General features: G+C 59.5%; 2 protein-coding genes across 3 annotated transcripts in view; one reads left to right on the top strand and one right to left on the bottom strand.

Moving 5' to 3' along the window:
- The window catches only part of HSF1 (heat shock transcription factor 1), a 69,041-nt gene extending 49,661 nt beyond the window's left edge, over positions 1-19,380 (bottom strand). For both annotated transcript variants that reach the window (XM_075415409.1, XM_075415410.1), the window contains exons 1-3: positions 19,021-19,380; positions 6,720-6,828; positions 414-550 (exon numbers count right to left, since the gene is read on the bottom strand). In XM_075415409.1, the coding sequence (XP_075271524.1) occupies positions 414-550; positions 6,720-6,828; positions 19,021-19,146 (372 nt within the window). In that variant the 5' untranslated portion in view covers positions 19,147-19,380. The remainder of the gene's footprint in view (positions 1-413; positions 551-6,719; positions 6,829-19,020) is intronic.
- Positions 19,381-19,769: 389 nt separating this feature from the next.
- Positions 19,770-24,113, top strand: part of BOP1 (BOP1 ribosomal biogenesis factor) — an 82,998-nt gene continuing 78,654 nt past the window's right edge. The window contains exons 1-2 of the mRNA XM_075415408.1: positions 19,770-19,972; positions 20,425-20,574. Coding sequence (XP_075271523.1) covers positions 19,964-19,972; positions 20,425-20,574 — 159 coding nt within the window. The 5' untranslated portion in view covers positions 19,770-19,963. The remainder of the gene's footprint in view (positions 19,973-20,424; positions 20,575-24,113) is intronic.

Below are 24,113 nucleotides of genomic sequence, written 5' to 3'. Positions count from 1 at the left end.
GCAAACTCCCCTCCACCAGGATGACCTCAAACAGATGTTAATTCTCCAGAAAACCAAGAAAAATACAGTGCCCCTTCTCACTGAACCCTTTGGTTTGCCAGGCCAGGCGCTGGCTGTTCTGTCGGTGCTGCGGGAGAGAGGGGACATCTCCAGCAGTGCCATAAAGAACCTAACACTGGAAATATGGAGAAGACGACCCACGAACCGCAGGGACCGGCACCAAGAACCCGAAGGCAGCTGGTGAGCAGGATGGCACCGCAGCTTCTACCTGGGTGAGAGGGCAGAGACAGCGAGGAGCGCTGCCGGCGTAAAATGCCAACGTCCATCAACCCTCAGAGCACCCCAATCCTTGTCAGAGGAATCATCTGTTTTTGAACAGATTGTCTACAGCAAGGTCCGCTGGGTAAACTTACGCTGGTTACTTTCCTCTTGATGTTCTCCAGGAGATGTTCCTGGCCTCGGATGAAGTACGGGTGCTGGAACTCAGTGTCATCTTTCTCTGGCTTCACCAGTCCTCCCTGCTCAATGTGGACAACCTTCCGAAAGCCATCTGAAAATCAAAGGGTAGACAAGTGGAGAAAACCTTGAGAGGCTGAATGTGAACGTGAGAAAGCAGGCGCTAGCACAAGTTACCCTTCTCCTCCCCCTCTGCTCTGCCCTGAGGGGCCCCATCTGCAGTGCTGTGTCCAGTGCTGGGCTCCCCAGTTCAAGAAAGATGAGAAGCTACTGGAGAGAGGCCAGTTCTGGGCTCCCCAGTTCAGGAAAGATGAGGAGCTACTGGAGAGAGTCCAGTTCTGGGCTCCCCAGTTCAAGAAAGATGAGGAGCTACTGGAGAGAGTCCAGTTCTGGGCTCCCCAGTTCAAGAAAGATGAGGAGCTAGTGGGGAGAGTCCAGCGCAGGGCTACAAGGATGAGGAGGGGACTGGAGCATCTCTGCTCCGAGGAGAGGCTGAGGGAACTGGGCTTGTTCAGCCTGGAGAAGAGAAGGCTGCGAGGGGACCTTCGAAATGCCTCTAAATATCTGCAGGGTGGGGGTCAGGAGGACGGGGCCAGACTCTTCCCAGTGGTGCCCAGCGACAGGACAAGGGGCAATGGGCACAAACTGGAGCAGAGGAAGCTCCAGCTGAACCCGAGGAAGAACTTCTTCCCTCTGAGGGTGACGGAGCCCTGGCCCAGGTTGCCCAGGGAGGCTGTGGAGTCTCCTTCTCTGGAGATATTCCAGCCCCGCCTGGACGCGGTGCTGTGCCCCCCGCTCTGGGTGACCCTGCTTGGGCAGGGGGTTGGGCTGGGGGACCCCCAGAGGGCCCTGCCAACCCTGCCATGCCAGGATTCTGGGATTCTTCCTGAGGGAGCTCTACAACACTGCTAGGACAGAGCTGCTGTTCTCTGCACACAGGATTGCTAGCCCTGAGGCAGACATCCAAGTTCACAATCTACTCACCTTAATATTAAAGCCTAAAATCCTTTTTTTTAACCCATCTTCCTCACCTTAAGAAACAGAAATCCACGCTGTTTTTCCCATTCTAATATGTGACAATCAAAAAGGTCCTGGCCCCAAACAATTCCCCAGGCTACGGCGCCAAGCACCACGGCCGTCATTCCGCAGCCGTCCGGGCAGGGTGACGGTGCAAGTCCTCCTCCGAGCGGGGAAGGCAGAGCCACGGCACGCTGGGAAGCGCTTCCTCAGCAGCTCCGCCAGAAGCTAAGCACCAGAACCTTCAAACGTTCTGAAACCACCTAAAAGCCACTCCAGAACGGAGCGCAGTGCTTCGAAGTAAATGCTTATAAATATCTGCAGGGTGGGGGTCAGGAGGATGGGGCCAAGCTCTTTTCAGTGGTGCCCAGCGACAGGACAAGGGGCAACGGGCACAAACTGAGGCAGAGGAAGCTCCAGCTGAACCCGAGGAAGAACTTCTTCCCTCTGAGGGTGACGGAGCCCTGGCCCAGGCTGCCCAGGGAGGCTGTGGAGTCTCCTTCTCTGGAGATATTCCAGCCCCGGCTGGACAAAGTCCTGTGCAGCCTGCTGTGGGTGACCCTGCTTGGGCAGGAGGGTTGGACTAGATGACCCACAGAGGTCCCTTCCAACCCCTACTATTCTGTGATTCTGTGAAGTATTTTTAGGTCTCAGCGTTTCCGCGAAGCGCTGGGACAAATCGAGAACGTTATTCGAGTCGCTCAGGCTGCAGCTGTGGTTGAAATAAAAAAAAAAAAGCTCCAAGCACTCGCAGCAGAAAGCGATTTAGAGAAATTACTCATTACTGCAGTGATATTAGCCAGTTTTCAGTTCTTCAAGCCATCCTTCAAAACGAAAGGCCCCGCTCAGGCAGCGCAGAGGGTGCCCCACAGCTACTCCAAGAGCTGGTGTTGAAAGGTAATGAAAATGTCATCCTCGCTAATCAGATCGGAATGCTCTCTGCAGCCCACATCTGGAGCATTAACGCTAATCCCTGATACAGCCTCCACGTGAGGCGTGCATGAAAGGCATCCTTTATGTCGCTGCCTATCACAGGAACCCGCAGCCCAAGCGTAAACGCAGAGCCGTGCGCGCGGGGAGGAAGCCGAGCAGACTGCCGTGAAGCAACGTCTCCGGGATAATCCCAGAACGTCCCTGCGAGCCGGCGGGGAAGAGCAGCTACCGGAGCACCCATCAATCCCGAAGCGCTTACACCGTCCGGCAGCACTCGAGTTCCTGGTGCATCCGAGGGGGAAGAGAAGGATTAAGCAGTGTAAGGTTGGAAAAAAGGGCAGGTGGGAACATGGAGGATCTGGATGGACTGGATCCATGGGCTGAGGTCAATCGTATGAGGTTCAACCAGGCCAAGGGCCGGGTCCTGCCCTTGGGTCACACCAACCCCACGCAGCGCTCCAGGCTTGGGGAGCAGCGGCTGGAGAGACCTCTAAGGTGATGAAGTCTGGAGCAGAGGAGGCTGAGGGGAGACCTTCTCGCTCTCTGCAGCTCCCTGAGAGGAGGGGGCAGGGAGGGGGGGGTTGGGCTCTGCTCCCCAGGAACCAGCGCCAGGACGAGAGGCGATGGCCTCGAGCTGCGTCAGGGGAGGTTCAGATGGGACATGGGGACAAATGTCTGTCCTGCAGGAATCACAGACTGGTTTGGGTTGGAAGGGACCTTGGAGATCACCTGGTCCCAACCCCCTGCCAGGAGCAGGGACATCTCCCACCAGCCCAGGGTGCTCAGAGCTCCATCCAACCTGGCCTTGAGCCCTGCCAGGGAGGGGGCAGCCACAGCTTCTCTGGGCAGCCTGGGCCAGGGCCTCACCACCCTCCTGGGGAAGAATTTCTTCCCAATATCTGATCTCAATCTGCCCTCTGTTAGCTCAGAGCCGTCCCCCCTTGTCCCATCACTGCACCCCCTTGGGAAAAGCCCCTCTCCATCCTTCCTGTCGGCCCCTTCAGAGCGGTCGGGCGTTGGAGCAGCTGCCCAGGGCAGTGGGGGAGTCCCCATCCCTGGAGGGGTTCAAAACCCGTCTGGATGTGGCCCTTGGGGACACGGTTTAGCAGGCATGGGGGCGTTGGGTTGACGGTTGGACTTGATGATCTCAGAGGTCTTTCCCAACCTGAATGATTCCATGATGCCATGGAGAAAAGGCACACTGCTTGATGAGCAGAGGACAGGGAACCAGCAGCATGGAGATACCTGGTCAGAGCAGCAAAGGCTCTGGACCATCCTCCACCCTGAAACACCAGCTCTGGTCCAGCTTGCTCGTACAGCAACCAGAGCAGGAGCAGAGCTGTCCCCAGACAAAATGTCCATCTCAGCTCGCAGCAGATTCCTTTTTTTCGCCCGTGGGTGTGCCCAGAAAGGTGACCAAGGCCCAGCACACGCTGTCCAACGCCGGCTCTGGAGAATTTCGTAACCCTCAGCGGGGTTTTGCCCGGGGATCCACAGCCTGAGAGCCAGCCCAGAGGCACCGCTCTCCACGTTACTGGACTATTCACCCAGCCAGGACAACGAACTTCAGGTCGGACTGGGAACAGGTGACACAGAAATGCACAATAACGCTGAAAATGATTTGAGAAAAAAGCACCCATAACTGCACAGCTGCACTATAAAGCAGCAAGTGCCAATAAACTCGGTGTAGGAAATCACGTCACATCTCCGGTCTCTTTCTTTACCGTGCGACCTTTAGCGATCCCCGTTCTTCAAGCGAACAGGACAAGCAGCGGAGGGACAAACTCTGGATTTTCTTTCATGCTTGGACAGACATCTGCTATATTGCTCAACTCCAAAATAAACTGGAATCCTCCAACTGCCACCAGTCACAAGCTAAGAAACCCCTTTTACAATTCCAGTAAATCAAAGGCTCTGTAACACAGACCGGGGAGAACAGGAGCGATGTTAAAACACAGATTTATCGTAGAAAAGAAGTGAGAAAGGCCCGAAAGTGGAGTTACTTTACTCAGTTTCTAGCACAAGGCACGAAGCCCAGCTCCCCTTCATCTCCACAGCGCACCGCGCTCTCACGGCAGCGTGACAGAACGCGTGAGGGAGATCCAAACGTCTGCTCGAGGGCAGGACTTTCCTTATGGAGAACCTGACTGTTGAAGGTCTTCAAAAAAATCTCAGTTCCATTTCTGATCAGGACAGCTCTTCTCCAGAAGTACTGAACCACTCGGGAAAGGTGCTGTCAGCAAGAAGTTTCAGCCCTGTCTTAGCTTGGTCTTGGCGATTTCTGACTTCTTTCCGCCCCACTTTTTCAAAGAACACCTTCTCGCTCAGACCTGCTTTTGTCCAACCACCCATTCCTGCTCCAGCTCTTCTCTCTCTGCTCTTCAAAGGAGGAGCAGACACCCGACGTGGTGTTATTCCCCCTGCCCTCTCAACACAGTGAGTGGGAACAGACCAGACAGCTCGCTCGCTTCTTCTTACCCGGGGAACTACCGACCTGTCAGCCTCACCTCTGCACCTGGGAAGATCATGGAACTGGTCCACCTAGAAGCTCTGCTAAGGCTCATGGAGGACAGGGAGGTGATTCAAGACAGCCAGCAAGGTCGGGTGAAACCAATTTAATTGTCTTCCATGACAAGACAGCAAGCTTTATCAACAGAAAACCGGCAGACGTCTCAACCAAGGGCAAGTTCTGCCTGACCAACCTTGGGGCTTTCTGTGACGGACTGACTGCATCAGTGGACAAGGGAAGAGCCATGGAGGTGATCTGTCTGGACTTCTGTAAAGCGTTCGACGCAGTCCCTCACAACATCCTTCTCACTAAATTGGAGAAGTATGGATTTGATGGGTGGGCTGTTGGGTGGCTGAGGAATTGGTTGGAAGGTCGCAGCTGGAGGGTAGTGGTCAACGGCTCGATGTCCAGATGGACGCCGGTGACAAGTGGTGTCCCTCAGGGTTTAGTATTTTCAGACAGTGAGATCGAGTGTACCCTCAGCAAGCTTGCAGATGACACCAAGCCGAGTGGTGTGGTCGACACGCCAGAAGGACAGGATGACACCCAGAGGGACCGGGACAAGCTGGAGAAGTGGATCCGCGTGAACCTCATGAGGTTCAACAAGGCCAAGCGCATCTGGGTCAGGGCAAGCCCCGCTGTCAGTACAGGCTGGGGGATGAGGAGATTGAGAGCAGCCCTGCCGAGAAGGACTTGGGGGTGCTGGGGGATGAGAAGCTGGACATGAGCCACCAATGTGGGCTGGCAGTCCAGAAGGTCGACCGTGCCCTGGGCTGCATCTCCAGCAATCAACTCCACTGCTTCACTGTCCGTACACCGGCAGCAGTTCCCTGATGAACTCGGGGAATTCCTGATTACTGGAAGCTTGGAAACATTGGTCAGATGTGAAGTCAGCAGGAACCAAACTGAGGTAGTTGATCCTGCCTTGAAGCAGAGGATTGGACTATCCAACCATGAGGTCCCTCCAGCTCTCTTCTGCTACAATTCCATGGATTATTTTTTTATTTTTGTTTAGGAGAGCTAGTTCAGTCAGTGCCGGCTCTACACGATGCTGGCAGCAGCACGTCGCAGGTGGTGGTCCTGTCCCACTGGAAGCATCCCAGAGGAGGTCCTCCTTCGTGACACAGCATGGCAGAGTGCCGTCGCAAACGTTAACGCCGGGGGAACACAGAAAGCATCCAGAACTCCTGTGCTAACAGCCAGGCACTACCGAGACCTCATAAATGCCTCTAAATATCTGCAGGGTGGGGGTCAGGAGGACGGGGCCAGACTCTTTCCAGTGGTGCCCAGTGACAGGACAAGGGGCAACGGGCACAAACTGGAGCAGAGGAAGCTCCAGCTGAACCCGAGGAAGAACTTCTTCCCTCTGAGGGTGACGGAGCCCTGGCCCAGGCTGCCCAGGGAGGCTGTGGAGTCTCCTTCTCTGGAGATGTTCCAACCCCCCTGGCCGCGGTGCTGTGCCCCCTGCTCTGGGTGACCCTGCTTGGGCATGGGGTTGGGCTGGGTGACCCCCAGAGGGCCCTTCCAACCCTGCCATGCTGGGATTCGGTGAGATAAAAGAAGCCTGAGAGTCTGAAGTTCTTTCTGCCTAGCAGGAGCTTTCAGTTTTAGAAGTTGCTATTCCCTTCAGCAGAGGCCAAGCTTAAAAATACCACTTGGTCCCCCAAAACTGAGTGACTGCAAAGCTAGCAACCACCCCCAACTCAGTGAAATGTCCCCCATGTTACACCTGGCCGGAGCAGGGGAACCTTATTTCAGGATGAACTTCACACTTCGCACTCCGAGCTGCCCAGGAGATACTTACACATGTTGAGCTGCCGTACAAAGCTGGCCATGTTGTTGTGTTTGAAGTACTTTGGAAGCACCTCCTTGGCAAACTGGCCTTGGTCAAACACATGGAAGCTGTTTCCACTCTGTCAAAACACAAAACGGGACGAAATGTTATCGATCACCAGAGGGAAGCCCACCTGCCTTTTCATTCTGCATCATTGGGGGTGAGCTCAGCAGCGGCCCCGTCTCTCGGAGTCCCCCCGCGGCAGGCAAGCACGTCATTCCTCAGCTTCACGAGAAGCTGCTCCCATCTCAGAATCACAGAATGTTCTGGGTTGGAAGAGACCTCTGTGGGTCATCTAGTCCAACCCCCCCAAAAATAAGGTGGTTCCACTGGGGCACCCACGCAAGCGCCCACCAACACAGCTCAGGGGACCTCAGCCACACCGGCCAGCTCCTGCCACAGCCAGCGTCGAGCACGGCACCGCGGCTCAGCAGGCTTCTTCCTCGGGTTCAGCTGGAGCTTCCTCTGCTCCAGTTTGTGCCCGTTGCCCCTTGTCCTGTCGCTGGGCACCACTGGGAAGAGTCTGGCCCCGTCCTCCTGACCCCCACCCTGCAGATATTTAGAGGCATTTCGAAGGTCCCCTCACTGCCCACCCGCAGGAGCGCCCGCAGCCAGCCCCGGCTACGTCCCACCTCCTCGCCCACAAGAACAACGCGCATCTGGCAGCTCCCAGCACGGGCTGTCACAGAGTCACAGCATGGTCGGGGTTGGCAGGGACCTCTGGGGGTCACCCAGCCCAACCCCCTGCCCAAGCAGGGTCACCCAGAGCAGGCTATAGAGGACCTTGTCCAGGTGGGGCTTGAATATCTCCAGAGAAGGAGACTCCACAGCCCCTCTGGGCAGCCTGGGCCAGGGCTCCGTCACCCTCAGAGGGAAGAAGTTCTTCCTCGGGTTCAGCTGGAGCTTCCTCTGCTCCAGTTTGTGCCCGTTGCCCCTTGTCCTGTCGCTGGACACCACTGGAAAGAGCCTGGCCCCGTCCTCCTGACCCCCCCCCTGCAGATATTTAGAGGCATTTCTAAGGTCCCCTCGCAGCCTTCTCTTCTCCAGGCTGAACAAGCCCAGCTCCCTCAGCCTCTCCTCGCAGCAGAGATGCTCCAGTCCCCTCCTCATCCTCGTAGCCCCATGCTGGACTCTCTTTTCACACCTACAGCAACAGCCAGCCATCTTCGGAGCCAATTAAGACAACGAGGCTCTGCACACCAACATCTGCAAGCGAAGGAAGGGAACTCCGTGCCCCCCAGCCTCGGGCAGCTCGCCCTGCCCACGCGGCCGAGGCACGGAGGGTCTGGAGCAGCCGCAAAGCAACACCCGCCGCTGCCGGCGGGGCGAGAGCAACGCCGACTGACGAGTTTTAATTTCTCACTGCAACCCACAAACGATTTCCACGCGTTGATTGAAAAAGGAGGAGAGGTGAGAGACGGGAGGAAGCGTTCCTGCACCTCTAAACCCCGAGGTGCTTCCGCTGGAGGATTTTGGAAAACCAGAACGGCGCGTGCCCAGAGTAACCAGTTATTTTGACTGTTCTAACTATCTGTGTCCAGTTCTGGGCTCCCCAGTTCAAGAAAGGCGAGGAGCTACTGGAGAGAGTCCAGTTCTGGGCTCCCCAGCTCAAGACGGATGAGGAGCTGCTGGAGAGAGTCCAGTTCTGGGCTCCCCAGTTCAAGAAAAGTGAGGAGCTACTGGAGAGGGTCCAGTTCTGGGCTCCCCAGTTCAAGAAGGACGAGGAGCTACTGGAGAGAGTCCAGTTCTGGGCTCCCGAGTTCAAGAAAGGTGAGGAGCTACTGGAGAGGGTCCAGTTCTGGGCTCCCCAGTTCCAGAAAGATGAGGAGCTACTGGAGAGAGTCCAGTTCTGGGCTCCCCAGTTCAAGAAAGGTGAGGAGCTACTGGAGAGAGTCCAGTTCTGGGCTCCTCAGTCCAAGAAAGGTGAGGAGCTACTGGAGAGAGACAAGTTCTGGGCTCCCCAGTTCAAGAAAGATGAGGAGCTACTGGGGAGAGTCCAGTTCTGGGCTCCCCAGTTCAAGAAAGATGAGGAGCTACTGGAGAGAGTCCAGCTCTGGGCTCCCCAGTTCAAGAAAGGTGAGGAGCTACTGGGGAGAGTCCAGTTCTGGGCTCCCCAGTTCCAAAAAGGTGGGGAGCTACTGGAGAGAGTCCAGCTGAGGTCTACGAGGATGAGGAGGGGACTGGAGCATCTCTCCTGCGAGGAGAGGCTGAGGGAGCTGGGCTTGTTCAGCCTGGAGAAGAGAAGGCTGCGAGGGGACCTTCGAAATGCCTCTAAATATCTGCAGGGTGGGGGTCAGGAGGACGGGGCCAGACTCTTTCCAGTGGTGCCCAGCGACAGGACAAGGGGCACCGGGCACAAACTGGAGCAGAGGAAGCTCCAGCTGAACCCGAGGAAGAACTTCTTCCCTCTGAGGGTGACGGAGCCCTGGCCCAGGCTGCCCAGGGAGGCTGTGGAGTCTCCTTCTCTGGAGATATTCCAGCCCCGCCTGGCCGCGGTGCTGTGCCCCCTGCTCTGGGTGACCCTGCTTGGGCAGGGGGTTGGACTGGGTGACCCACAGAGGGCCCTTCCAACCCCTACCATTCTGTGATTCTGTGATCTCGAGCCGTAGTCAGGATCACGTTCAGCTCTCAGGGCCGCGGCGCTGCTGCATCGCGTGTGGTTTCTATTACCTCTCTGGCACGCGGAGCAGGAATTCTACCGTCAACGCAAGCGTCTGCAAGGGAGCGAAAGAAGGGATTTTCGTTCTGGCAAAGCGACACAAGACCTCCGAATGCTTTTTACAACCCAGATTTTCTTCCATGACGAAGCCCTGCTCCTGATCCATCCTCCTGCTAACATTGTCCCACGTATCCCCGGCACGCAGCGCTGGGAGCACTGGGAGCACTGGGAGCACTCTGGAGCACCAGGGCAGAGCTGAGCCCGACCAGATCCCGAGAAGTCACTGCGTGGCCACGAAGCTGTGGGACTTCTCGGTTCAAAAGGAAAGCGGCTGGGCCAGGCCAGCCCACCCACACGACAGCAGCGGGACGGGGCCTCCCGAGCTCCAAACCCCCCCCCCAATTCACAAGAGCGACTCAACGCAAGCCCCACGCTGAGCGCCGGGACGGACACGCACCCGCGAGCGCTCTGCCAGCTCCGGTCGTGTCAGATCGGTGCTACCGGCGAACGCCCCGAGCATCCGCAGCCTCCGAGCCCCAGAGGGAACCTCCAGGGAAAAGATCATGGACTGGTTTGGGTTGGGAGGGAGCTTAAAGCTCATCTGGTTCCAACCTGAGGAGCAGGGACATCTCCCACCAGCCCAGGGTGCTCAGAGCTCCATCCAACCTGGCCTTGAGCCCTGCCAGGGAGGGGGCATCCACAGCTTCTCTGGGCAGCCTGGGCCAGGGCCTCACCACCCTCCTGGGGAAGAATTTCTTCCCAATATCTGATCTCAATCTGCCCTCTGTTAGCTCAGAGCCGTTCCCCCTTGTCCCATCACTGCACCCCCTGTGAAAAGCCCCTCTCCATGATGAAGCTGAGGGCTTCTGAACCGACCGGAGTCCCCCACCAAACCTCCAGGCAGCTCAGTTTTCAGGCAGGCACCTCTCACTTTCAAAGCTACCGCGCAAACTCAGCGTAGCATTAATCCTGAATAACTAAGACTCCTGTACAACCCCCCTCAGGCTTTAAAAGATTCTCCCTGCCAATAACAAAACCAGGTCAGGGCTTATCACAAGTTGACAGTTTGGGCTTCTTGGTCCATGGATGAGTTTCTTGACTCCTTCAGAGGATTCACCCACGTTTGAGTATTTGTTTTCATTGAGGTCCTTTACTCCTTACTCAATACTTATGTGTACTCTGAGGTGACTCTCACAGCAAACTCTGCAACGGAAAGAAAACATCTTCGAGCCCCGTTCCGAGCCCTTTTTGTTTTGCTAGAGTCACTCCACTCACGGCTTCTTGCTTCTTCGCCCCCTAAAATAATGAGAATTGCTGGTGGTCTCCTCCGCGTGCCCCACGGCGCCGCATCCAGAGTGCTCCGCTGCCGTTATCCACGTCCACATCCCCAACCCGAACTCTTCCCAGGTTCAGCTGTTCCACAGGAGTCCACCCCACCGCCAACACACGGAACAGATCTTCCCTCTGTTTTCATAGATGGATGGCTACTAGAAATGCCTAGAAATATCTGGAGAAGAGAAGGCTGAGAGGGGACCTAATAAATGCTTATAAATATCTGCAGGGTGGGGGTCAGGAGGATGGAGGCCAAGCTCTTTCCAGTGGTGCCCAGCGACAGGACAAGGGGCAACGGGCACAAACTGGAGCAGAGGAAGCTCCAGCTGAACACGAGGAAGAACTTCTTCCCTCTGAGGGTGACGGAGCCCTGGCCCAGGCTGCCCAGAGGGGCTGGGGAGTCTCCTTCTCTGGAGATATTCCAGCCCCGCCTGGACGCGGTGCTGTGCCCCCTGCTCTGGATGACCCTGCTTGGGCAGGGGGTTGGGCTGGGTGACCCCCAGAGGTCCCTTCCAACCCCTACTATTCTGTGATTCTGTGATCTGCAGGGTGAGGGTCAGGAGGACAGGGCCAGACTCTTCCCAGTGGTGCCCAGCGACAGGACAAGGGGCAACGGGCACAAACTGGAGCAGAGGAAGCTCCAGCTGAACCCGAGGAAGAACTTCTTCCCTCTGAGGGTGATGGAGCCCTGGCCCAGGCTGCCCAGAGGGGCTGTGGAGTCTCCTTCTCTGGAGATATTCCAGCCCCCCTGGACGCGGTGCTGTGCAGCCTGCTCTGGGTGACCCTGCTTGGGCAGGGGGTTGGGCTGGGGGACCCCCAGAGGTCCCTGCCAACCCCACCATGCTGGGATTCTGTGACACCGTCCCGTTGCAGCCACTTGAGGCAGGGCCACACCGTGCCGCCTCTCCTTGCCAATACTTCCATACTTTGGGCTGGAAAGGCACAAAATGCAGCGTGTAACGTCCCTACCAAGCGAGGCAGAAGCAGCAGGCCAGTCCAACGCAGGAACCTGCACCCAGGGGACTTGCACAGCCGGTGGGCACGCTAGCTGGGGTCTGCGCACATCGTCTCGTTTAGCTTCAGGGTGGGATAAGCCAGGAGGAGAAGAACCTCCGCATCAGCACGCTGTAACCACGGATTTGTCCTCCCTCCTCTTCCCCTCGAGCTCAGCTGCACGCTCTCATCGCCTCGCACAGGCAGTGACGCTCCACAGACCCCGCTCGCTTTCCGCCCCAGGACCTGATCGAGTTTAGGAATCCAGCGGCAGAAACCTGACGGGGGTTTGCTGTGAGGCCAGGCAGCCCAACGGGTCCACAGCCCAACAGGTCCACAGCCCACCCGAGGAGCCCTGCAGACGGGACGAGGAGAGGCTGAGCATGGCAGGAAGCTGTTTACAGACTCTCGTTTGAGAAACCAGTCACAGAATCACAGAATAGTAGAAGTTGGAAGGGACCTCTGTGGGTCATCTAGTCCAACCCCCCTGCCCAAGCAGGGTCACCCAGAGCAGGGGGCAGAGGACCTTGTCCAGGCGGGGCTGGAATATCTCCAGAGAAGGAGACTCCACAGCCTCCCTGGGCAGCCTGGGCCAGGGCTCCGGCACCCTCAGAGGGAAGAAGTTCTTCCTCGGGTTCAGCTGGAGCTTCCTCTGCTCCAGTTTGTGCCCGGTGCCCCTTGTCCTGTCGCTGGGCACCACTGAAAAGAGCTTGGCCCCGTCCTCCTGACCCCCACCCTTCAGATATTTGTTGGCATTTATAAGGTCCCCTCGCAGCCTTCTCTTCTTCAGGCTGAACAAGCCCAGCTCCCTCAGCCTCTCCTCGCAGGAGAGATGCTCCAGTCCCCTCACCATCCTCGTAGCCCTCCGCTGGACTCTCTCCAGTAGCTCTTCATCTTTCTTGAACTGGGGAGCCCAGAACTGGACACAGTACTCCAGATGAGGCCTCACCAGGGCAGAGCAGAGGGGCAGGAGAACCTCCCTCGTCCTGCTGCCCACACTCCTCTTGATGCACCCCAGGATCCCATTGGCTTTCTTGGCAGCCAGGGCACGCTGCTGGCTCATGGTCACCCTGTCGTCCCCCAGCACTCCCAGTCCCTCTCCGCAGAGCTGCTCTCCAGCAGGTCCACCCCAAGCCTGTCCTGGTGCCTGGGGTTGTTCCTCCCCAGGTGCAGGACCCTGCATTTGCCTTTGTTGAACCTCATCAGGTTCCTCTCTGCCCAACTTTCCAGCCTATCCAGGTCACGCTGAATGGCAGCACAGCCTTCTGGTGTATCCACCACACCTCCCAGTTTGGTGTGATCAGCAAACTGGCTGAGGGTACACTCTAACTCTTCACCCAGGTCGTCGATGAAGAAGTTGAACAAGGCTGGGCCCAGTACTGACCCCTGGGGGACACCACTCGTTACCAGCCTCCAACCAGACTCAGCACTGCTGGTGACAACCCTGTGAGTTCTGCCATTCAGCCAGTTCTCAATCCACTTCACCGACAGTCACGTACCTGCAGTACAGAAACTCTCCTTCCCGACCACCGTAAAAGAAGAGCACATGCCGGTGTCGACTCTGCGCAAGCTACGTTCGACCACCACATTACTTCCAGCTTCAGGGCAACGGAAAGAGAATCCTGCTCCTGTCCACCATCCTCCACAAGTCACCATTTCCAGCACGCAGATTTAAAAATTCGCTTTTTGAAGGCTGACTTTCCATAAAGCTCACCTACCCCACTGTCAGACACCCGCCACCAGCCGGGCTCCGACCACATTCCTCTCGTGTGCGCGCAACGGCGTGGGAGAGATGGGCTTTAGCTGCCCAGAACAAATCCAAGCACATCTGTCAGGTGCTGACATCTTGCAGAATCGCAGAATGTTAGGGGTTGGCAGGGACCTCTGGGGTCACCCAGCCCAGCCCCCTGCCCAAGCAGGGTCACCCAGAGCAGGGGGCACAGCACCGCGTCCAGCCGGGGCTGGAATATCTCCAGAGAAGGAGACTCCACAGCCTCCCTGGGCAGCCTGGGCCAGGGCTCCGTCACCCTCAGAGGGAAGAAGTTCTTCCTCGGGTTCAGCTGGAGCTTCCTCTGCTCCAGTTTGTGCCCGTTGCCCCTTGTCCTGTCGCTGGGCACCACTGAACAGAGTCTGGCCCCGTCCTCCTGACCCCCACCCTGCAGATATTTAGAGGCATTTCGAAGGTCCCCTCGCAGCCTTCTCTTCTCCAGGCTGAACAAGCCCAGCTCCCTCAGCCTCTCCTCGCAGGAGAGATGCTCCAGTCCCCTCCTCATCCTCGTAGCCCTGCGCTGGGCTCTCTCCAGTAGCTCTTCATGCGCTCCACTTGAAGCTCTTCGTAAGTCTCCTGCTTAAACCTCCTACGTAACGCCGGGCCCTCACCGTGTGATTCTAAAGGCACCTTTCAGCTCGACTTAGATGAACCCTCCCCACCTCAAAATCCTTGAGCTTAAATTCAGTCTGAAACCCAACACGATTACAGCAGTCATCGCCTTGCTAAAATACGCACTTTACTTTAATCGCCACTCTTACCAGAGTAAGTTTTATTTTGAATTTGCGTTGCAAACACAAAAATCTGAAAATAAATAATTCAGACATAAAAGCCCTGAACAACAGTTGAATTTTGGTTTATTTTATTAAAAGCCCAATGCCTTCTTTACCAAACTCTCACCCTATGGACTAGACTGGATCAACTCCTCCTCGCAGACCTATGAAAGTTGCTATTACTTTGCTGGCTTGACCTGCAGGAGAGGGATTAAATATAAGAGAAAACCTCACATTTCCCTGCTTGGCAGCTATGAACCCTTCCTCCTTCCGACTCCTCCATTCTCCGCTGACTTTCAGAGACCACAAACCCGGCCCCTCCAGCAGCACGTCGCTACCACAACTCTCCTGCACGTTCCTCGCTCCCAGCGGCACGCGCAGGTTTTCCACACAGTGCTTCACCGAAGCGAGGACCTTGCCTTCAGGCAAGGCTGCTTTTGAGGCCAGCAGGAAGGGAAGGGGTGTCTCCTGCCCACCGAGAGTTAAGCTGCCAGGAACCCTGCAGTTAAAGGACGGAACTGGTGACAGATAGCTTCAGCAAAGAGTAAATTTCCTAGCGCGGGTGAGGACCTCTACACTGCCCTAGTGAGGCCCCATCTGGAGTACTCTGTCCAGTTCTGGGCTCCCCAGCTCAAGAAAGATGAGGAGCTACTGGGTAGAGTTCAGTTCTGGGCTCCCCAGTTCAAGAAAGGTAAGGAGCTACTGGGGATAGTCCAGTTCTGGGCTCCCCAGCTCAAGAAAGATGAGGAGCTACTGGAGAGAGTCCAGTGCTGGGCTCCCCAGTTCAAGAAAGGTGAGGAGCTACTGGAGAGAGACCAGTGCTGGGCTCCCCAGTTCAAGAAAGATGAGGAGCTACTGGGGAGAGTCCAGCGCAGGGCTACGAGGATGAGGAGGGGACGGGAGCATCTCTCCTGCGAGGAGAGGCTGAGGGAGCTGGGCTTGTTCAGCCTGGAGAAGAGAAGGCTGAGAGGGGACCTTCGAAATGCCTCTAAATATCTGCAGGGTGGGGGTCAGGAGGATGGGGCCAGACTCTTCCCAGTGGTGCCCAGCGACAGGACAAGGGGCAATGGGCACAAACTGGAGCAGAGGAAGCTCCAGCTGAACCCGAGGAAGAACTTCTTCCCTCTGAGGGTGACAGAGCCCTGGCCCAGGCTGCCCAGGGAGGCTGTGGAGTCTCCTTCTCTGGAGATATTCCAGCCCCGGCTGGACGCGGTGCTGTGCCCCCTGCTCTGGGTGACCCTGCTTGGGCAGGGGGTTGGGCTGGGGGACCCCCAGAGAGCCCTCCCAACCCCCACCATGCTGGGATTCTGTGAGGTGACGGCTGGGGCAGGTCCGCACTCTCCAGCAGCAGCCACCTCCCAGCTGAGGCGAGCGCTTCCCTCCGAGAGGGAGGCGAACGCAGCAAATAACGCCACAAATAAACCAGCCTTCGCTGAGTCGTATGATTTGTACCCCAAATCTACTTCCACTTGGTTGTTCCAACGGAGAGATCTGCTGTAGAGCTAACGAGACCTGCCACCCCACGTCACACTGACGTCCGGAGAGACGAGCTGCCGCCTCACACGCGTGGGGAGAAGCCTCAGCGAGCCAACACCAACTTTCCCTAACGAGCTTCTCCCGGCAAACGGCGGGGCTGGTGCTTCCGAGGGCAGAAACGACACCCAGACGCTGCGTTTCGGAAGGAAATGAGCCATCCTGCTTGAATTGTTTTCAGAAATGGTTTCTGCCCTTCGGAAAACGCAGCGCAGCCGGCTGTCCCCGAGGCTGGAGAGTGCTGGAACAGCGCATGCAGGCCGGGGTACGCGCCCAGAGCACGCCTGGCCTCTGCCGTCAGCAAAGCCGAGCGTCTCTGGACGGAGAAAAGGTCGGGAGCTATGGATGAGGCAGGGCAGAAACCCGGCTGTCACAGCATCGGACAGGTAAAAGCCACCCGGCCTTTCACACCCGCAGTGACCGCAGCCAGGGGACATCAGGATCATTAACACCAGCTGGAGGGACGAGAGAAGCCTCAAAGCTGAGGAAGTTCGGGGGAAAAAAAGGTGCCAAGGAATCACAAATAAACTCTGCAGACCTTCGAAGAAGTCAAATCAGAAGTTGTGTATTTAAAGAAGCGCACTCTGCTTCTTTACCTCCCCCTCAGGTTTATTTCCCTGCTTCCTACCGAGCTGGTTTCTCCTCAAACGCACACAGAAGATCCCTCTCCTTCTGGCAGCCGTTGGAGATCCGTATTCCCGAGCCCCTACAGCCCGTTCCTTCCATCTGTTACTAACGGAAATCAAAAGAAAGGAATTAAACGCAGCGAGCTGAGAACAAATCAACTAAGAATTACCTGAGTACGCTTGCGGATAATCAACTATTTTTTTTCGTTACTACAGACTGCGCTACAGAAACAAAACAAAAAAAGCCAGAGAAGCACTTTGGGGAAGACCCAGCCTTTCCCCAGGTTCCCCCAGATGCCATCAACCCGCAGAACGTTCACTTGCCGCACCAGGACTAGCGAGGAGCTCAGACGCCCGACACAGCCGAAGGATCTCAGACTTCGCGACGCGTTTCGAGGGTTGTACCCGTCCAGACCGCGCTCCCTCAGCGCTCTGCCGAGACCCAGAAGCTTTGTCCACCCACCAACAGTCGAAAGGAGCTCAGAACAGAATCACAGAATCACAGAATAGTAGGGGTTGGCAGGGACCTCTGTGGGTCCCCCCGCCCAACCCCCTGCCCAAGCAGGGTCACCCACAGCAGGGGGCACAGCACCGCGTCCAGGCGGGGCTGGAATATCTCCAGAGAAGGAGACTCCACAGCCTCCCTGGGCAGCCTGGGCCAGGGCTCCGTCACCCTCAGAGGGAAGAAGTTCTTCCTCGGGTTCAGCTGGAGCTTCCTCTGCTCCAGTTTGTGCCCGTTGCCCCTTGTCCTGTCGCTGGGCACCACTGCAAAGAGTCTGGCCCCATCCTCCTGACCCCCACCCTGCAGATATTTCGAGGCATTTCGAAGGTCCCCTCGCAGCCTTCTCTTCTCCAGGCTGAACAAGCCCAGCTCCCTCAGCCTCTCCTCGCAGGAGAGATGCTCCAGTCCCCTCCTCATCCTCGTAGCCCTCCTCTGGACTCTCTCCAGTAGCTCCTCATCTTTCTTGAAGTGGGGAGCCCAGAACTGGACTCTTTCCAGTAGCTCCTCACCTTTCTTGAACTGGGGAGCCCAGAACTGGTCTCTCTCCAGTAGCTCCTCATCTTTCTTGAACTGGGGAGCCCAGCACTGGTCTCTCTCCAGTAGCTCCTCATCTTTCTTGAACTGGGGAGCCCAGAGCTGGACTCTCTCCAGTAGCTCCTCATCTTTCTGGAACTGGGGAGCCCAGAACTGGACTCCTTCCAGTAGCTCCTCATCTTTCTTGAACTGGGGAGCCCAGAACTGGACTCTCTCCAGTAGCTCCTCATCTTTCTTGAACTGGGGAGCCCAGAACTGGACTCTCTCCAGTAGCTCCTCATCTTTCTTGAGCTGGGGAGCCCAGAACTGGACACAGCACTGCAGATGGGGCCTGCCCAGGGCAGAGAAGGCCCGGGGCGGAGGCGGCCAGCCCGTGCCCTACTGTGCCCACACGCCCAGGGAACGGGGCAGTGCCGCTCGTCCCCTGCCCCTCCACGCAACTTCTCCCGGCGCTTCAGCAACACCAGACCACGTACAAACTCCTCAAGCACAAGGCACTAAAACTCCGTCGGCCCGAGGAACGGGGCAAGGCGCTCGTTCGGAGGCGATGACTTGCAAAGTTCCGCGCAGCTCAGTATCTGCAGCCAACAGCCAGCGCAGGTCTTTCATCTCATCACTGTCACGTTCAGTCAGATAAGCAAACAGCCCGAGCCAGCGGCGACCGGCTGCGATCAAGGGTTATGAAAAAAACATTCCCAGGGCGTTTCTGCTTTTATTTTGGTCCTTATCTTTCACGTTTCATTCTCCTGAGCAGCAGCTCCACTCGTCAGAGCTCCTCACCCCCATCTAAAGTCAAAGCTCTGTAGCACAGGCCCTTTCCACTCTTACCAGCAGTTACTGCATTTCTCTTCATCGCTCCGGCAGCAAACGTCCGAGCTGCGGTCGAAGCCGGGCGACGCGGCAGCGCAGAGCGATCGAGTATTCGCTCGCTCCTACTTAACTCCTCGCTCTGCCAAGTTAAGAAACCAAAACAGCAAGAAACCTTTGATTTCAGCTACACACCACAGAGGGAACCGCCTCTGAGAAACGGCTTGGCGGCTTTCGGCTCAGGATACTATGATCCTCGAGACCAAAAGATGGGAAAAGGATGGGAAAAAACGGGGCTTGCACGACCGGCGCAACCGCGAATCGGGCCAGAGCCGTGGGAAACAGCGGAGGTCGTTAACGAGGTGGCTAAAAGCCGGAGAGCGTCCCCTACCCCATAGAAATTGTTCGAGGAGCGTCTGGACGCTGGGGTTTCTTTCTCCCTCTCAAGTAGACGGAGTGGCTCATCCCCCCCCCCGAGCTATTGCGGCGCTGGGGTAACCTCTAATTAGGAGCGGGGTGAGAGTGGCCCGGAGAGCCTCAGGAACCCGCTCCGACGTCGTGACACACCGGGAAAGAGCGAGGCCCAGGCCCCGCGGCTGGGAAAGTCACTCCGGAGCCCCGGGGGAGGCCGCGGACGCGCCCGGGCCGAGGCCTCGGGGCCCGGTTCCCGTCAGCAGGCGTACGCCCGCTGACGGGAACCGGGCCCCGGGGCCTCGGCCGCGTCGTCCCCTCACCGGGACTCACCGGGCTCCAGCAGATGAGCGAATCGGTGTCGGGATCCTCCACCAGGGTCCAGAGCTTGGTGAGGAAAGCGGGGACGTTACTGCCGCCGGGACCGGCGCCCACCGCCGCCGCGCCGGGCCCCTCCATAGCGGCGGCCGCCGAGCCCTGAGGGCCCGGCTGCAGGCCCCGGGGCAGGCCGCGGCGAGCCGGGGACCCCTCCCCCGGGAAACCGCCGCCAGGTGGGGTTTGCGGCGGGGCGAGGCGGGCGGGCAGAGCGGGGGGGGGTTTAGTGCCGCCGGCGGCCGTCGCCGCGGGGCCGGGCCGCTGCCTGCGCACTGCAACCCCCGGGGCCCAGCATGGCCGCCGCCATCTTGGGACGCCTCCGAGACAAGCCCCCCGCGCGGGGCCGCCGGGCGCATGCGCGGCACCGCCCCCCTCCCGCGCCGGGGCCGCTCCCCTCTCGCCCCTGCCGTCGGCGCCTGGAGCGGGGCGGCGCAATGCGCATGCGCGCTCCTCACCGAGCCCGCACTCCCCCTCCCCTCGGAGGGAACTCCCTCGACGCGCATGCGCCGTTTTGCCGACGCGCCGGCTGAGCGCTGCGCACGGGCCCCGCCCCAGCGGACCGGCCCGCATGCGCGCATGCGCATTCCCCGCCGACACCGCCGCGCATCCCTATGCGCATGCGTCCTCCCCCTCCGACCCCCCTCCCGCCCGGTGCCTGTTTCTGCGCATGCGCACCGCGCCGGGTCACCTCTCCCCTTTGACCCCTCCCCAGTTATTCCCCACCCCCCACGGGGAGTGCGAGCTCCCCTCCCCCACGGTGGCGGCGAGTGGGCAATGCTGAGGGGGGAGGAGGGGCCGGGGAAGGCGGAAAGGCGGAAGGGGGGGCGGTGCCGTGACCTCTGACCCCAGCGCACGTGGTGCGGCGGCGGGGCCGGCGCACGCGGAGCTGCGGTCCGGAGCCATGGAGCAGGTCGGGGCGCGCGGCCGCGGGGAGGGAGGGGGGGAGGCGTTGCCATGGTTACGGGCGCTGCGGCCTGGCGGAGGGCGGTGGCGGGGCCTGGTCCCGGGGGGGCCTGGTCCTGGGGGGGGCCTAGGCCTACGCCTGGTCTCGGTGGGGGCTGGTTCCGGGGGGTCTGGGCCTGGTCCCGGTGGGGCCTAGTTCCGGGGGTGCCTGGGCTTGGTCCCGGTCTCGGTGGGGCCTGGTGCCGCGGGGGCCTGGGCCGGGGCCTGGGCCCGGTGGGGCCTGGTCTCGGGGGCGCCTAGGCTTGGGCCTGGGCCTGGTCTCGGGGGGGCCTGGGCCTGGGCCTGGGCCTGGTCCGTGGGGGAATGGGCCTGCGCCTGGGCCTGGACCCGGTCCCAGCCCCTCGGTAGCCAGGAGTCGCCGCCCTGACCCCCCCCCCCCCTTTCCCCGTTCCCTTCCAGCCCGCTGAGAGCGAGGAGCTGACGGACAGCGAGGAGAGCGTCTACTCGGGGCTGGAGGACTCTGGCAGCGACAGCACCTCGGCGGGGGAGGAGGAGGAGGAGGAGGACCCGGAGGAAGGCCCCGGCGGTGGCTCGCCCCCCCGCACGCATGTAAGGGCCGCACTCCCGGCCCCTCTGAGCGCCGGGAAGTGCCGTTTTTAGGGGGATGGGGGAGACGAGGCCCGGCGCTTTCCTGGTGCTCACAGCCTCGGAGCGGGCGGCTCCGGGGGTCCGGCCTTCCCCGCCGGTCTCCGGTCGTCAGCAGCACGGGGAGGAGAGGCCCTGCCAGCCAGCGGCGGTGGCTTCCCCACCCCTGGCACCACTCGTGGCTGGCGGAGGAGGAGCGGGCAGGAGGAATCCCCGTGCCCGGTGTCAGTGTCCCGGTGTCGGTGCCCCCCGTTTGTAAATTGGGGAGGAAAAGCGAAAACCAGAGCTGCGTGCGTCAGCCCGTCGGTAACGCAGCGGCACCTTTCGGCCTCCGAAGCACCTGGGTTGTTTTTTGTAGGTGCGGGGGTAGGGCTGTGGGCTGCGCGTGGAGTCGGAGCTGCGCGTTGGGTCACGAGGTGCTGGGGAGGGTCCGGGTGGGCAGAGGGATCTGTGCCCGTGGGATCCACGCGGGCCAAGCACCCGTGAGATCTGTGTGGGGTGGGATCCGTGTGGGCTGAGCGCCCATGAGTGAGATCCGTGTGGGGTGAGCACCCGTGAGAGCTGTGTGGGGTGAGATCCGTGCCCGTGGGATCCACGCGGGCCAAGTGTCTGTGAGATCCATGCGGGGTGAGATCTGTGCAGGCTCCTGGACTATGGGATCTATGCCTGTGGGATCTGTGCCCATGAGATCCATGCAGTCTCTTTGCCTGTGTGGGGTGAGATCCGTGCAGGCTGAGTACCCGTGGGATCTGTGTGGGGTGGGATCTGCCCCTGTGAGATCCATGCAGGCTGAGTGCCCATGGGATCCAAGTGGGGTGAGATCCATGTGGGCTGAGTGCCCGTGGGATCCATGCCCATGGGATCTGTGCCCATGAGATCCGTGCAGGCTCTGTGCCCGTGGGATCTGTGCTTGTGGGATCCGTAGCAGGTTGAGTGCCCATGGGATCTGTGTGGGGTGAGATCCATGCAGGCCAAGTGCCCGTGGGATCCGTGCCTGTGGGGTCCGTGTGGGGTGAGATCTGTGCGGGCCGAATGCCCCTGGGATCTGTGCTCGTGGGGCTGTGCAGGATCTGCCCTTGTGAGATCTGTGCAGGTTGAGTGCCCATGGGATCTGTGCCCGTGGGATAAGCGCCCGTGGGATCCATGTAGGCCAAGTGCCTGTGGGATCTGTGCCCGTGGGATCTGTGCAGGCTGAGCACCTGTGGGATCGGTGCCCGTGGGATCAGTGTGGGGTGAGATCTGTGTGGGCCGAATGCCCCTGGGATCTGTGCTCGTGGGGCTGTGCAGGATCTGCCCTTGTGAGATCCGTGCAGGTTGAGTGCCCATGGGATCTGTGCCCGTGGGATAAGCACCCGTGGGATCCGTGCAGGCTGAGTGCCTGTGGGATCCATGTAGGCCAAGTGCCCGTGGGATCTGTGCCCGTGGGATAAGCACCCGTGGGATCCGTGCAGGCTGAGCACCCATGGGATCGGTGCCCGTGGGATCAGTGTGGGGTGAGATCCGTGCGGGCCGAGTGTCCCTGGGATTTGTGCCCGTGGGGCCCGTGCAGGCTGAGTGCCCGTGGGATCTGTGTGGGGTGAGTGCCCATGGGATCTGTGCCCATGAGATCCGTGCAGGCTCCGTGCCCGTGGGATCTGTGCTTGTGGGATCCGTAGCAGGTTGAGTGCCTGTGGGATCTGTGTGGGGTGAGATCCATGCAGACCAAGTGCCCGTGGGATCGGTGCCCGTGGGATCCGTGTGGGGTGAGATCTGTGCGGGCCGAATGCCCCTGGGATCTGTGCTCATGGGGCTGTGCAGGATCTGCCCTTGTGAGATCCGTGCAGGTTGAGTGCCCATGGGATCTGTGCCCGTGGGATAAGCGCCCGTGGGATCCATGTAGGCCAGGTGCCCGTAGGATCTGTGCCTGTGGGATCCGTGCAGGCTGAGCACCCGTGGGATCTGTGCCCGTGGGATCCATGCAGGCTGAGTGCCCGTGGGATCCGTGCAGGCTGAGTGCCCGTGGGATCCATGTGGGTGAGATCCATGCAGGCTGAGTGCCCGTGAGATCCATGTGGGTGAGATCCATGCAGACTGAGTGCCCAGGGGATTTGTGCCCGTGGGGCCCGTGCAGGCTGCGTGCCCGTGGGATCTGCCCTTATGAGATCCATGCGGGCGGAGCGCCCGTGGGATAAGTGCCCATGGGATAAGTGCCTGTGGGATCTGTGCCCGTGGGATCCGAGCAGGCTGAGCGCCCGTGGGATCCATACCTGTGGGATCCACGCGGGCTGAGCGAGCGCCCAGGCTCCCGGCGTCGGGGCCGTCTGACCGCGCCGCATCGGCAAGGAGGAAGCCGTAGGTACGCAGGCACGGGTGACGCTTCGGCTTTTGTGACGAGGCGCGGCGCAGCGAGCCGTAGCGCTGCTCGTTTGTTCGCAGGAGAACAGCTGCTGGGCCAGCTTGGCTCTCTGCAGTCCGTACCCGTGGTGATGCTTCTCTCAGAGAGAGCAAATTTAAATAAAAATATAAAGGCAACAGCCTCCCTGCTGCTTCTGAAGGCACAGGCAGGAAGGTTGGCGGTGAGGAATCGCACTCCTGTTTGTCTGGAGGTGTTGACGTGCCGATCCCTGGCACCTTGGGCACCGGGCGGCCGCCGTCGCCTCGGGCTGGTGAGCAAAAAGAGTGGTGTTACAGAATCACAGAATGTCAGGGGTTGGCAGGGACCTCTGGGGGTCCCCCAGCCCAACCCCCTGCCCAAGCAGGGTCACCCAGAGCAGGGGGCACAGCACCGCGTCCAGGCGGGGCTGGAATATCTCCAGAGAAGGAGACTCCACAGCCTCCCTGGGCAGCCTGGGCCAGGGCTCCGTCACCCTCAGAGGGAAGAAGTTCTTCCTCGGGTTCAGCTGGAGCTTCCTCTGCTCCAGTTTGTGCCCGTTGCCCCTTGTCCTGTCGCTGGGCACCACTGGGAAGAGTCTGGCCCCGTCCTCCTGACCCCCACCCTGCAGATATTTAGAGGCATTTCGAAGGTCCCCTCTCAGCCTTCTCTTCTCCAGGCTGAACAAGCCCAGCTCCCTCAGCCTCTCCTCGCAGGAGAGATGCTCCAGTCCCCTCCTCATCCTCGCAGCCCTGCACTGGACTCTCCCCAGCAGCTCCTCACCTTTCTTGAACTGGGGAGCCCAGCACTGGACACAGCACCCAGGGCACCTCCCTGCTCCCGCTGGCCACCCCATTGCTGACCCAAGCCAGGATGCCGTTGGCCTTCTTGCCCCCCTGGGCACACTGCTGGCTCCTGCTCAGCCGGCTGCCAACCAGCACCCCCAGGGCCTTCTCCGCCGGGCAGCTCTCCAGCCGCTCCTCCCCAAGCCTGCAGCGTTGCGTGGGGTTGGTGTGACCCAAGGGCAAGACCCAGCCCTTGGCCTGGTTGAACCTCACACCACTGACCTTGGCCCATCAATCCAGTCCATCCAGAACCTCGTGGGTGTTTAACCCCAGGGAGAGGGGACGTGGTTTCACTTGCGCCTCTGTCC

The sequence above is a fragment of the Opisthocomus hoazin genome, chromosome 3, assembly GCF_030867145.1.
Source record: "Opisthocomus hoazin isolate bOpiHoa1 chromosome 3, bOpiHoa1.hap1, whole genome shotgun sequence".
NCBI lineage: Eukaryota > Metazoa > Chordata > Aves > Opisthocomiformes > Opisthocomidae > Opisthocomus > Opisthocomus hoazin.
This window is presented reverse-complemented; position numbering and strand designations above follow the sequence as displayed.